The sequence below is a fragment of the Gymnoscopelus microlampas genome, assembly GCF_963454915.1.
Source record: "Gymnoscopelus microlampas genome assembly, chromosome: 7".
NCBI lineage: Eukaryota > Metazoa > Chordata > Actinopteri > Myctophiformes > Myctophidae > Gymnoscopelus > Gymnoscopelus microlampas.
Window position 1 is genome coordinate 47,560,994 of NC_139944.1, and position 13,557 is coordinate 47,574,550.

The 13,557-nt window shown below is 41.6% G+C and overlaps 1 protein-coding gene across 1 annotated transcript in view; it reads left to right on the forward strand.

Moving 5' to 3' along the window:
- srgap3 (SLIT-ROBO Rho GTPase activating protein 3) overlaps window positions 1-13,557 on the forward strand; it is a gene marked incomplete at its 3' end in the record, with an annotated part of 174,912 nt that overhangs the window by 136,547 nt on the left and 24,808 nt on the right. The window contains exons 11-15 of the mRNA XM_084061860.1: window positions 307-334; window positions 6,351-6,453; window positions 8,802-8,862; window positions 11,368-11,445; window positions 11,953-12,087. Coding sequence (XP_083917986.1) covers window positions 307-334; window positions 6,351-6,453; window positions 8,802-8,862; window positions 11,368-11,445; window positions 11,953-12,087 — 405 coding nt within the window. The remainder of the gene's footprint in view (window positions 1-306; window positions 335-6,350; window positions 6,454-8,801; window positions 8,863-11,367; window positions 11,446-11,952; window positions 12,088-13,557) is intronic.

The window sequence follows — 13,557 nt, forward strand, 5'->3', positions numbered from 1 at the left end:
CATTCCCCCCCTCACCGCTGTAAACACACTGGCATGTTTAATGAAATGCTGCTATTTGTCCCAAAGTGACTGCAAAATATTGCTGCTATTTGTCTCAAAAAGCTTTATACCCTGTACTGTACATATAACATAACATAGCTCTGTTTACACAATGCTGTGCCCCCTGCAACTGTATACTTTCCCCATTTTCAACTGTGTTTACTATATTTTTGACACTTGCGCTTTGGCAATGTAAACGTATGTTTCCTCATGCCAATAAAGCTCCTTTGAATTGAATTGATATTTCCTTTCTGTTTTGGTCCACAGGTGAAAGGGCAGAGTGTGGAACCACAAGGTAAGATCCTTTTTTTGTTTTGTTTTATTTAACATGATGAAATTACAATGGGGGCGGGGGGAATCCTGTACTCACAGTCCATCAACCCACCATCAGTCGTTTGATCAAACATTAGCCGTATAGACCAGGGGTCTTCAACAGGGGGTCCGGGACCCCTAGGGTTACTACAGGGGGTCTGCCAAATCTTTGTATGATATGATTTTATTTGTTTTACCTTAACCACTTCAACCCTAGCATCCCTTTTCTGAGGAGAACTTTAGCCAAAAATAGCAGATCTACAAGCTCACAACGCCTCGCTGAGCGAGGCGTTGTGAGCTTGTAGATCTGCTATTTTTGGCAAAGAGGTATAGGTGTAGAGGAAAAAAAGAGCAGACCACATAAACAAAAAAAGTTCAATCTGGAACACAATTTTATACAATATATAGGGGGTCCCTGCTTCATCTCTCTCTCAGCTAGGGGGTCCTTGGGCTGAAAACTTTGAAGACCCCTGGTATAGATAGACCATGATGCCACAATACTACATTTAGCGCAAAGAGGGACAGATCTATAGCCTGGAAACCAGATGAATCTGCCAGTTCAACAAAACAATGTTTTGTTTCGATTTGGTCTGGCCCCGCTCGGTTGTGATTGGATTTCCCCCTGCCCCCGAAGTTGTGGGGCTACCAATCAGGGCCCGGTATGCAAATATGGGGGCGGGTTTATCACCAGAGGCATTTTTTTTTTATTCGCCCCTTTTTTCAATTCAATTCAATTTTATTAAAGTGTCAAATCACAACAAGTTGTCTCAAGACACTTTACATGTAGAGAAGAGACCCAACATCCCACCCTGAGCAAGCAATTTTGCGACAGTGGCAACGAAAAACTCCCTCTTAATTCAACAGGAAGAAACGTCAGGCAGACCCTAGGCTCTAGGGCGGGGGCCTTCTGCCTCGACCGTGTTGGGGGAAAGAAGAGAGAGAGAAAGGGAGAGACAGAGGAGAGACAGAAAGAGATACAGTGCAAGCAGTAACAATAACAATAATAGCAAATATAATAGTGTAAGATACTAGCATATGATAGTATAACATAGTACAGCAATAGTGTGTATGCAGTATATAATGGAATAATATAAAAATGTTTAAGATAATATAATATGCGGTATAGTGTAGTGTAGTAGAAGTCCACGGTCGTGTCCAGGTCGTGCTCCATGGAGAGAGGCCCGGTCCGGTCCGCAGTCACAGTCTTGAGCCGCAGCTGGGGGTCCGTAGTAACAGTCCATAGACTCCATGGAGAGGCCCAGGCCCGGTCCGCAGTCACAGTCTTGAGCCGCAGCTGGGGGTCCATAGTAATAGTCCATGGACCTGCGACGTGGGTGGTAGAAGAAACTCCGGGGAACGAGTCCCCGGTTGTAGAATTAGTGGAAATGCAGGTTCCAGACAGAGATTCAGGCCAGGCTAGGACATATCACCCGGAGATATACAAGCACCTAGATATCTTTACAAGGCATTCACTCCATTGATACAGAACAGAATAGGAAATCATTCAGAGACAATCTATGCAGAAGAACGGTTCCAAATTAAAAGGACACTGACCTTTCAGAAGGATTCGAGAAATCTCAGTGGGGAAGTAGTCTAAAGGCCAAACCCCACCAATGCAACTAGTCGCAACTCCTTGCAAAAAAAACTGTTTTAACCCATTAAGACCTGGAACTGTGTCATTTTTAGATTTGAGCTAAAAAGCATTATTTTACACTTTGGGCTATTCAAAAATAGCAGATCTACAAGCTCATAGCGCGGCACCGAGTGCCGCGCTACGAGCTTGTAGATCTGCTATTTTTGAAAAATCGTGAAAACGTGTGCAAATCTTTGAAAATAAATACTTTTAAAGCGAACATTTTTAACTCAAATCTTTGCCTCTGGGGGGTCCCTGGAACAAAATATTTTGATGGGGGTCCGCGGCCAAATACATATAATTTTGGGGGTCCGTGACATGAAAAAGATTGAGCACCACTGATATAGAAACGTATAAACCCAAGTCTCAATGGGTGAAGGTCAACCGCACCAATGCAACTGCCATTGGAAGTAGTGCCGTTGCAAGTAGTTGCAAGGAGTTGCATGGCGAATCATTTGGTGTGGAGTGGCCTTGAGAGTGGGGCACATCACAGAGCTTCAGGAAAGATGTGTCATTGCCTTTATATACTGCACATAATCTCTTGTGAGGGATTAAAAATGTCTTTGTACCAAAGTATAGCAGTAGTAGGAGGGGTTTTATTTCATCCAATTAATTAAGATGCATTTTCAGGCTAATAGTATAGGAGTTTATCCCACAACCCATTGTGATGCGATGAGCTGCGGCTATTTTCAACAAAAAAAAATGATCGCCTGTTTCGATGTGCCCAAAATAGGGACACCAGGGTGTAGGTGGTTAAAATTCTAGCATAAAAGGGAGGAAGTGAGAGTGAAAGCAGAATGAAAGCGAAATGAAAGCAAATGGATAAAGTGTCTCCGTGAAGCAAGGGACCACAGAACTGTTTCAGTTCAACTACATATTTGACTGCCAGGCGTACATGAGTAATATAATCACACCTATGCGATGATGTGATTGTTGTTGTGGGCCATATTGCAATCGTTTGCCGTCTGTTCAGAAAAAGCAATATGTAGCTTTTCACCAAGATATTGTGTTAACCCTTTAAGACCGGGAACGCATCTGTGTGTCATTTTAAGATTTCTTTGGCTATTCAAAAATAGCAGATATATATATATATATATATCTGCTATTTTTGAATAAATCGTGAAAATGTGTGCAAATCTTTTGAATATATATCATTTCTTTAAGCGAACATTTTAAACTCAAATATTTGCTTCTGGGGATTCTACAAAAGTCTTCTAAAAACAGTTAAAAAACAAAAAACAAACATATGTTTCTATATCAGTGGTTCTCAAACTTGTTCATGTCAAGGACCCCCAAAATTATATGTATTTGGCCGTGGACCCCATCTCAAAATATTTTGTACGAGGAAGCAAAGATTTGAGTTACAAATGTCGCTTTAAAAATATATTCAAAGATTTGCACAAATTTTAACGATTTTTCGCTCTGTGCCATGCTATGAGCTTGTATATCTGCTATTTTTGAATAGTCAAAGAGATCCAAAGAAATACACAGATGCGTTCCCGGTCTTAGAGGGTTAACACAAATCTGAGCTTCATGTTTTTATATGCTGCTTGTCAAAATGAGTTGTGCGTGTGCTCAGGGAGTCGTTCAGATAGTGAAGGCGGAAATGGCTGCGACGCGGCTTTGTTACTGGGTTTGTCCTGCAGATGGAGCAGGGACGCTATTAGAGTGTGTGTGCGTGTGCGTGTGCATGTGTGTGTGACTGTGAGTGTGTGTGTGTGGCCATGCCTCAAAGGCCTGAAACCTGACCATTGTCCAGACAGATAGCCATCTGTGTACCTTACAAAAAGTATGTGTGAGAGAGAGAGAGAGGAGACAGAGAGCAAAGACAGAAATAATTCTATAGGGTTCCATAGGCAATTGTAGAGCATATCATACTGAGAATCTTGTGATATAGACGAATACAGGGAACTCAAGTGTATTTTCTGAAATGCAATCGGGCATTGAAATGCTGTATAGGTTCATTCAGTAGCTATTAGTCTATCCATTTAATGAAAACCATTGACTACCCCCCCAGTGGTGGAAAAAGTACTCAAATTCTTAACTTAAAGAGCTGGTGCCATGTTTTTGCACTTGTTATGGTGTTTTATGTCTTCTCTGATTATTTGGAGTTTCTTCCTGGAGGCTGAAATCTTGAGGGTCAAACGTGCCAATAGAGAAACAGCCCTTTAGTGACATCACAGAGCCCCCAAAAAACATACCCTCCCCCTCATTATCAAAACACAACAGGTGTGGGCATGAGGAGGAGGAGGGACTAGGACAGGTGGGTGGTGCTAAGGTGGTGGAGGAGGTGCTAAGGTGAGAACCAGGCATACTTAATGAACTGGAGGCGTGTCCACATAAAAACTTTTTTTTAACAATTTCTGTACACTTTTTTTTTTTTTTAAATCCTTACATAATAATAATACCTTATGATCAGGTTTTAGGGTTGAAAAATATCATGGCACTCCATCTTTAAGTAAAAGTATCAATACTGCAATATAGAAATACTCTGTTACAAGGTAAAGTCCAGAATTCTAAATGTACTTGATTAAAAGTACAAAAGTATTGGCATCAAAATGTACTTAAACTACCAAAAGTACTAAAATGTTTGAAAATAGCAGATCTACAAGCTCTACAACGTGTCGCGATGTGACGCGTTGTAGAGCTTGTAGATCTGCTATTTTCAAACAGCCTAGGTATAAAATAGGGCTAAAGTGGTTCATGTATGTTTTATAATGTAATGATTTATATCTGCAAAGTGACTAGTAACGTAAAGTTTTCAAATAATTGTAGTGGAGTAAAAGTGCAATATTTGCCTCTGAGATGTAGTGGAGTAGAAGTAAATGTATTGGAAATTGGAAATACTCAAGTATAGTACAAATACCTCAACATTGTAATTACAGTAAGTGCAGTACTTAAGTAAATGTACTTAGTTACTTTCCACCACTCCCCCCCCCCCCCCCCCACATACACACACACTATAAGTTAAACTATCGGGACGACATGAAATGTCAGCTGGTATAGCCATCGATTTCGTTTCCTTTGCTTCAATGTCTTTTCATGCAGGTATGCATTAGGAGTCATTAAGCCAGTGGTTCTCAAACTTTTTCATGTCAAGGACCCCCAAATTGACATTTATTAGCCCGCGGACCCCCATTTGAATAGATATGCCAGGGACCCCCATAAGAGAAGATTTTTACGGCTCTATAGCAGTGATTCTCAACCATTTTAATTTCAAGGACCCCTAGTTTGACATGCACGGACCCCAATTTAATGGCATTTCTATCTCTGGGACCCCAATTCATATTGTAAAATCAATGTTAATCTAACTCTGAGAGTGTACAAATGGAACCAAATGGACCCGTTAGGGTTCATTTGGTTCCATTTGTACACTCTCAGAGTTACAGACCCATAAGGGTCCATTTGGTTCCTGTCCATCATTTAGCTGGGACCCCCCCTGGAACCCCCTCAAGTACCCCTGGGGGTCCCTGGACCCCACTTTGAGAACCAACGCATTAAGCAACGCTGTGTTTTCAATCTGTCAAGAAGAGTGCTTTATTAGAGAGCCTTGCAGGGCCCCCCCCCAAATCCCTCAGCGATAGTTAGGGGTTAATTAGAGGCCAGACCAATTGGGTTTTAAATAACACCAGGCCAGCAGGATATAAACGTCTGCTTTTTGATTTTGTTTTCAACAGTTTGAATAAATATCACTTCCTCCTCCGCGCTGCCATCCGCCATCACATGACACATCCTGTACTTACAACGGAAGACCTTTTGACCCCTACTGCCCTGTGCTCTAGTGAAACCTGCTGTTCTCGTGTTACCCAGTGGTGTAAAGTAACTAAGTACATTTACTCGAGTACTGTACTTATGTACAATTTTGAGGTACTTTTGCTTTGCTGGAGTGTTTCCAATTGTCTATACTTTTGCTTTTACTCCACTACATCTCAAATAGTATAGGCAAGGTATTTTGATTATTATTACAAAACATACATTAACTTCAGCCACCCGTTTCGGACATTTGAAAATAGCCGATCTACAAGCTCACAATGCGTCGCGATGCGACGCATTGTGAGCTTGTAGAGCTGCTATTTACAAATGATTTTTATACACATTTGAAAACGTTCACATTCTGCATAATGAGTACTTTCTACTTTTGGTACTTTAAGTACATTTTGATACCAATACTTTATTACTTTTACTCAAGTAAATTTAGAATTCCGGAGTATATCTACATTTCAGTATTGATACTTTTACTTAAGCAAACAAATTGAGTACTTTTTTTTCACCAGTGGTATTACCAGGCCTCCATGGTATTTGTATTACTGTTTCGCAGTGTGTTTTGATATTTAATTGTATCCCCCCCTTGTCCATCATCTCTCAGGCCCCCCACTCTACCCCCTAAGCCACAGAAAATGCGGAAGCCTAGGCCACGCTCCACGTATAACCATAAGCTGTTTAACGGCAATATGGAGACGTTCATCAAGGTATCCCTTTAGTGCTGCTGGTGTGTGTGTGTGTGTGTGTGACTGACCTGTAAGCTGTAGAGGCTTGAGAAGGACCTCTGCTCTTCTTCCTTCTCTTGTCCTCACCGCTCTCTCGCCTTCTGTTCTTTCCTCTTCCAGCTGCCTTTGTCCTATGCTGTAATAACGTCTGTGTTTATTAACCTTCGGAAAGGACAATTCACGCTTTGTCGAACGACCCCGCACGACAACAATAAGACGTGCTTAGTATTTATATTCCATTAACTTTCATTTTAAAAATGCATCTTTTATTTGTTTTGGTTCGTACGACATGGTCGCTCGATGAAGCATTAATGAGCCTTAATAATTCTCCTCCTTTTCGTCTGGCTCAGCTGGAGTGGACAGAGTGGCCGTGAGCTGTCTCTTGTGTTTGTTTGCAGAACAATTTTACTACAATCTATCTATTTGCTTTGGTTTTTATTTTCACCGGAACCCCAGCACCAAAACACATTCGCCCCCATTTTTTTTTCTGAAAAAAGCACCCCCAGCGGTTCTTGTATTCTTGTATTCGTTTTACTGAGGTTACGTTTAGGAATAAGGTTAGGTTTAGTTATAGTTTTACTGAGGTTACGTTTAGGAATAAGGTTCGTTTTAGGCATAGTTTTACTGAGGTTACGTTTAGGAATAAGGTTCGTTTTAGGCATAGTTTTACTAAGGTTACGTTTAGAAAAAAAGTTAGTTTAGGCATAGTTTTACTGAGGTTACGTTTAGGAATAAGGTTAGTTTTACGCATAGTTTTACTGAGGTTACGTTTAGGAATAAAGTTCGTCTTAGGCATAGTTTTACTGAGGTTACGTTTAGGAATAAGGTTAGGTTTAAGCATAGTTTTACCGAGGTTACGTTTAGGAATACCTGGTGGCGAGCGTGTTTTGGGGCGAGCGTTCTCGTATTCTTCAAAACCCAGTCAGTCTGTGCACAACAGGAGGCAGCGTTTTGGGTTTTGCTGTGTTCCTCTCTCTGTATAACCCAGCCCGTTGCGGCGTCTCCTCCAGCCATCCCCATTGCCACAGTCCCCTATGCTTACAGATCCATCTCTAACCTTGAAGGGGGGCATCTGTCTGTCTGTCGGTCTGTCATCTGAGCTTTTCTAACTTTGTGCTTCTCCCTCCTCTGCCTCCTCCCTTTCCCTCCGCTGCTCATTGCTCTGTCTGCGGCTTCCTGTCTCAGAGGAAGAAGGAATGCCCGTGCTCGTATTCAGGTACTATTAGTGGGGAAATTATATAGGTTTCAGGGGGTGAAGAAGAAGAAACCACCAAGACACCATTAAAGTCCAGAGTGCCGATCTATCTCTGAGAGTGGATATATAACTGAATAATGATAAACTGCGCTGCACTGCAAAAGTCACTGCGCTTTGAGAGTTTAACTTTAACCACTTTATCCATGATTTATACTTTGGCTATTAAAAAATGGCAGATCTACAAGCTCATAGCGCGGCACCGAGTGCTGCGCTATGAGCTTGTAAGATCTGATTTTTTTTGAAAAATCGTGAGAATTTGTGCAAATCTTTGAGTGTATATATTTTTTAAAACGAACATTTTGAACTCAAATCTTTGCTTCTGGGGGGTCCCTGGAACAAAATATTTTGAGATGGGGGTCTTCGGCCAAATACGTATCCTTCCGGGGGGTCCTTGACATGAAAAAGCTTGAGAACCACGGATATAGCAACATAAGGTTATTCCAAAAACGGTTAGGATTTAGAAGACATTTATAGAATATTCAAATATTTGCACAAATGTTCACGATTTTAGAAAAAAATGCAGATCTACAAGCTCATAGTGCACACTCGGTGCCACGCTATGAGCTTGCATATATCTGCTATTTTTGAATAGCCAAAGAAATCTAAAATGACAGACCGTTCCTGGATTGAATGGATTAAATCACTACCACCCGAGAGTGTAAAAATGTACCCACAATTGTCCATTCTTGCACTGTCAGAGCTAAATTAGCACTCGGACTAATAGCAGTAATATTGCCTTCCGCTAACTGCACATTTCTACTAATGAGCTACACACTCGCATGCTACTGGCGTTGTATGACTATTTGCTTCCTGTGACATGTATTATGATTGATAAAGTTTCCAATGTTCTGTATGCTGCTTATTTGCTTATGTATTTCACCACACATTAAGACGTTTACATGTATTTGTTCATTTAATGTGCTATAGCACACACTAGCTTATGCATAGGTCAATACATTTAATACAAGACATTTGATTGGTAGTGTAAAAAACATCTCAGCAATATCTATGGATTAGTTATGGTGCAATTTTATTGTTTCTAACGCCTTATCCTTATTGTTTTATTTTCTCACAGGATTCAGGTCAACCTATTCCTCTTGTTGTAGAGAGCTGTATCAGATACATCAATCTGTATGGTAAGTTTTGTGGCCCTGACACTCAAATCCCTCGTCCAACCTGTACAAATGGAACCAAATGGACCCGTAAGGGTGCATTTGGTTCCATTTGTGCAGTGGTTCCATTTCTATACTGTCATTGTTATGGGGGTCCTTGAAATTAAAAATGTTGGAGAACCACTGATCTAGTAGATTCACCTTTTAGTGAACGTGTCAGGCTTAACGGCAAGTGACAGAGACTTGAGACAGAGGTCATGTGTTTCCATCAACAGCTAGAGGGACTGACCTCCTCTACTTCCCCTCCTCAAGGAGTTTAGAGGCGTAGCAATGCTGCTGTGAACTCCTTAAGCCTGATTCATACTTAGCCGCAATGCTGCTGTGAACTCATTAACCCATTAAGACCTGGAACTGTGTCATTTTTAGATTTGAGCTAAAAAGCATTATTTTACACTTTGGGCTATTCAAAAATAGCAGATATACAAGCTCATAGCGCGGCACCGAGTGCCGCGCTACGAGCTTGTAGATCTGCTATTTTTGAAAAATCGTGAAAATGTGTGCAAATCTTTGAATATATATATATTTAAAGCGAACATTTTTAACTCAAATATTTGCTTCTGGGGGTCCCTAGAACAACATATTTTGATGGGGGTCCGCGGCCAAATACATATCATTTTGGGGGTCCTTGTCTCCTTGACATGACAAAGATTGAGCACCACTGATATAGAAACATACGTTTTTCAGAAAACTGTTGAGATTTAGGAGACATGTAGAATCGGCTTCAGGTCTCAATGGGTTAAGCCTGATTCATACTTAGCCGCACAACGTGTGCGTCAAAAAATAGCAGAACTGCATGTTCTCCCCGTGTCCCCTAGGGTAGGTACCCTCACAAAAAACAGGCAGTAATCCTGGTCTCTATACCGCCTCCCCCTGATCAGCCGGGGCGCCTGATGGAGGGGAAAGGAACTGGTTGGAATAATGTGTTCCTTCCACGCGCTACAGTACGTCCTACCGGGGAAACTCTAGGGGTTACAAAATTGTGGGATAAGAATTTAGAAAAATAGATAAATAAATAAATGGCAGAACTATTACGCTGAAGTGTTGTAAGTGTGTAGCTAGCTCTGCTATATTGTGAGCTTGTAGGTCTGCTGTTTTCGGCGAGCAACACCGTCACGCGACGGAGCATAAATCAGGCTTCAGGGTTCCCAGCTGGCTGGCTGCCAAAGGCATGACAACAACATGGCAGCCATCACACATTTCTTTGACAGTTTGACAGTGCTGTTGATCTTTGTTTAAGCACTTGAACCCTACAGTATATACATCCTTGACCGGAGTTACCCAGGGGACCTATACTGGGCCCCTGTCTTTTTTCCCCTCTACTCCAAATGTTTTTTGGCGAAAACAGCCAACAACACGTTGCGATGCCATGTGCTGAGCAGTGTTCATTTTGTTGACTAAGACTAAGACTAAAAGACTTAAGATTTTGATATTTAGTCGACTAAGACTAGACTAAGATTAAATAATTTCAGATGACTAAAATAGGACTAAAACTAAATGGTGTGTTATTCAAAAGACTAAGACTAAGACTAAATCAGAATTTGCTGTCAAAATTAACACTGGTTGTGAGCTTGTAGATCTGCTATTTTCGGACAGAAATGTTTGCCCCGGAGTAGGTACTCTAGGCCGTTGGTTCTCAAAGTGGGGTCCGGGGACCCCCAGGGGTACTTGAGGGGGTTCCAGGGGGTCCCCAGCTAAATGATGGACAGGAACCAAATGGACCCTTATGGGTCTGTAACTCTGAGAGTGTACAAATGGAACCAAATGGACCCGTTAGGGTCCATTTGGTTCCATTTGTACACTCTCAGAGTTAAATTAACATTGGTTTTACAATGTGAATTGGGGTCCCAGAGGTATAAATGCCATTAAATGGGGGTCTGTAGCCTAATGCATGTCAAACTGGGGGTCCTTGAAATTAAAATGGTTGAGAATCACTGCTAGAGCTGTAAAAAAAATCTTCTCTTATAGGGGTCCCTGGCATATCTTTTCAAATGGGGGTCCGCGGGCTAATAAGTGTCAATTTGGGGGTCCTTGACATGAAAAAGTTTGAGAACCACTGCTCTATAGGCCAGGATATGTTTGGTTAATCAGTACAGACCCCCGCCCCCCCCACCCCACTCATTCCTCCACCTTGTCTACCTTCAACATCTGTCTGCATCCCAGCGCTGTGTAGCCTGGAGCCTTTTCCTCTGGATCTGGACTTAATGAAACTCCAGAAAACTGATTAGGGGCTCTCTAACTGAAACCATATGCTACAGCCAGGCCGAGGGGCCCTCTCTCTCGCTCTCTCTCTCTCTCTCCTGCAAAAAACATAGAGAGAGAGAGAGAGAAAAAAGAAAAAGCATCTCTCTTTATGACTAGATTACATTTCCTGCTCTGTTGTGTGTTTCCAGCGGGCTTTCATGTTAGCGGCCTTTTGGGTGTGGAGGTAATGGTGGGCTAACTCTGTGTCTCTCCTCTCTGTGCTTTCAGGGCTCCAGCAGCAAGGCATATTCAGGGTGCCTGGATCCCAGGTGGAGGTCAACGATATTAAAAACTCATTTGAGAGAGGTGAGTCATTGTTTTGCAGTGGTGGAAAGTAAACTAAGTACATTCATTTACTCAAGGACTGTACTTACCGTAAGTACAATTTTGAGGTACTTTTACTTTACTGCAGTAGTTCCAATACTTCTTCTACTCCACTAAATCTCAGGCAAATATTCAACTTTTACCCCACCACAATTATTAGAAAACTTGAGTTACTAGTTACTTTGTAGATTTGAATTATTATTACAAAACATACACTAGCCACTTCAGCCCTATTTAAACTTTGGCTATTTGAAAATCTGATTTTATACATCTGATACCTTCTGAAATGGCAGCTAGAAACAAACATATCTACAGATACGTAGATATGTTTCCCTTTTCGTGTTTTCAGGGATACAGAAAAAAGCACTGTATAAAGTGGGCGTCGTATTATTATCATTGCAGGATAAACCCAATGACCTACTCAAAATGTCTGCATCGTTGATGTTCGATCACCTATTGTCTGACCACACACTTCATGTCTTTTACCAGGTGAAGATCCCTTGGTTGACGACCAGAACGAGCACGACATCAACTCAGTGGCCGGGGTCCTGAAGCTCTATTTCAGGGGATTGGAAAACCCCATCTTCCCAAAGGAACGCTTCCTGGACCTCATCTCCACCATCAGTGAGTAATGGCGACGACGGTCACGTTCTGATCCCCTCCCATAACCCATTGATACCTGGAACGCATCTGTGTCACTTTAGATGTCTTTGGCTATTCAAAAATAGCAGATATACAAGCTCGTAGCGCGGCACCGAGTGCCGCGCTACGAGCTTGTAGATCTGCTATTTTTGAAAAATTGTGAAAAATATATTAGGTAATTAAATAAATATAAAATTGTTAGGATTTTGAATTTTTTTAGACGCTGCCTCAGGTCTTAATGGGATAAGGGATTCTCTTTGCTCGCCACCGCGACGGGATTCAGATTCCGTGTGATGATGGTGAAGAGGGAAATACAGTTTGGCAGCCGATTGTGTTTTATTTATCCCTGAAACAAACAATAAAGCACGCACATCCACTCACTAGAAACCCCAGGTGCTGGGCTGAGGTCAGAATCCAAAAGGAATAAAGTCTGCACACTGGGGTCATGCTCCATTTTATTTTGGTTTCTTTTTACACCATTGGACGTGACGTTTCGAGCCTATACCGGCTCCTCGTCAGACATAAGGGGCATTTGGGAAGATGACCTAAGTACCCTGGGGGCAGGAAGGTGCAGAAACCAGATCAGAAATGTACTGTGGCGTGAGGCCATTTAACCCATTAAGACCTGAAGCCGATTCTACATGTTTCCTAAATCCCAACAGTATTCTGAAAAACGTATGATTCTATATCAGTGGTGCTCAATCTTTTTCATGTCAAGGACCCCCAAAATTATATGTATTTGGCCGCGGACCCCCATCAAAATATTTTGTTCCAGGGACCCCCCAGAAGCAAAGATTTGAGTTAAAAATGTTCGCTTTAAAAATATATATATTTCAAAGATTTGCACACATTTTCACGATTTTTCAAAAATAGCAGATCTACAAGCTCATAGCGCGGCACTCGGTGCCGCGCTATGAGCTTGTAGATCTATTTTTGAATAGCCCAAAGTGTAAAATAATGCTTTTTAGCTAAAATCAAAAAATGACACAGTTCCAGGTCTTAATGGATTAAAAACAAAAGGTAAACATTTTAAATCAATACGATGGTATCACTGGTAACCACAGTGCAGTTGGGTCTAGAACAGGGGGTAATGTGCTCTCGCACACAGTTCTAGTCAAGAGTCTGGCAGCTGAATTTTGGACCATCTGTAATCGAGAGAGAGAGTGGACTGAGTCAGCCCATGGTATAGAGCAGGGGTCTTCAACGTTTTCAGGCCATGGACCCCTTGGCTGAGAGAGAGAGAAAGCACGGACCCCCATTATATATTGTATGAAGTATTTTTTATTTTCATAGATTTCATAGGCAGCTTCATAGACTTGTTTCACAGCACTATCATGTTGGATTCATGTTAATGTGTATTTCCAGACATTTAACCATGCTCTAAAAACAATACTTGGTAAACCTGACCTTTCACTCTGTACTTTCTGTACTTTCACTCTTTTTTACCCCTAT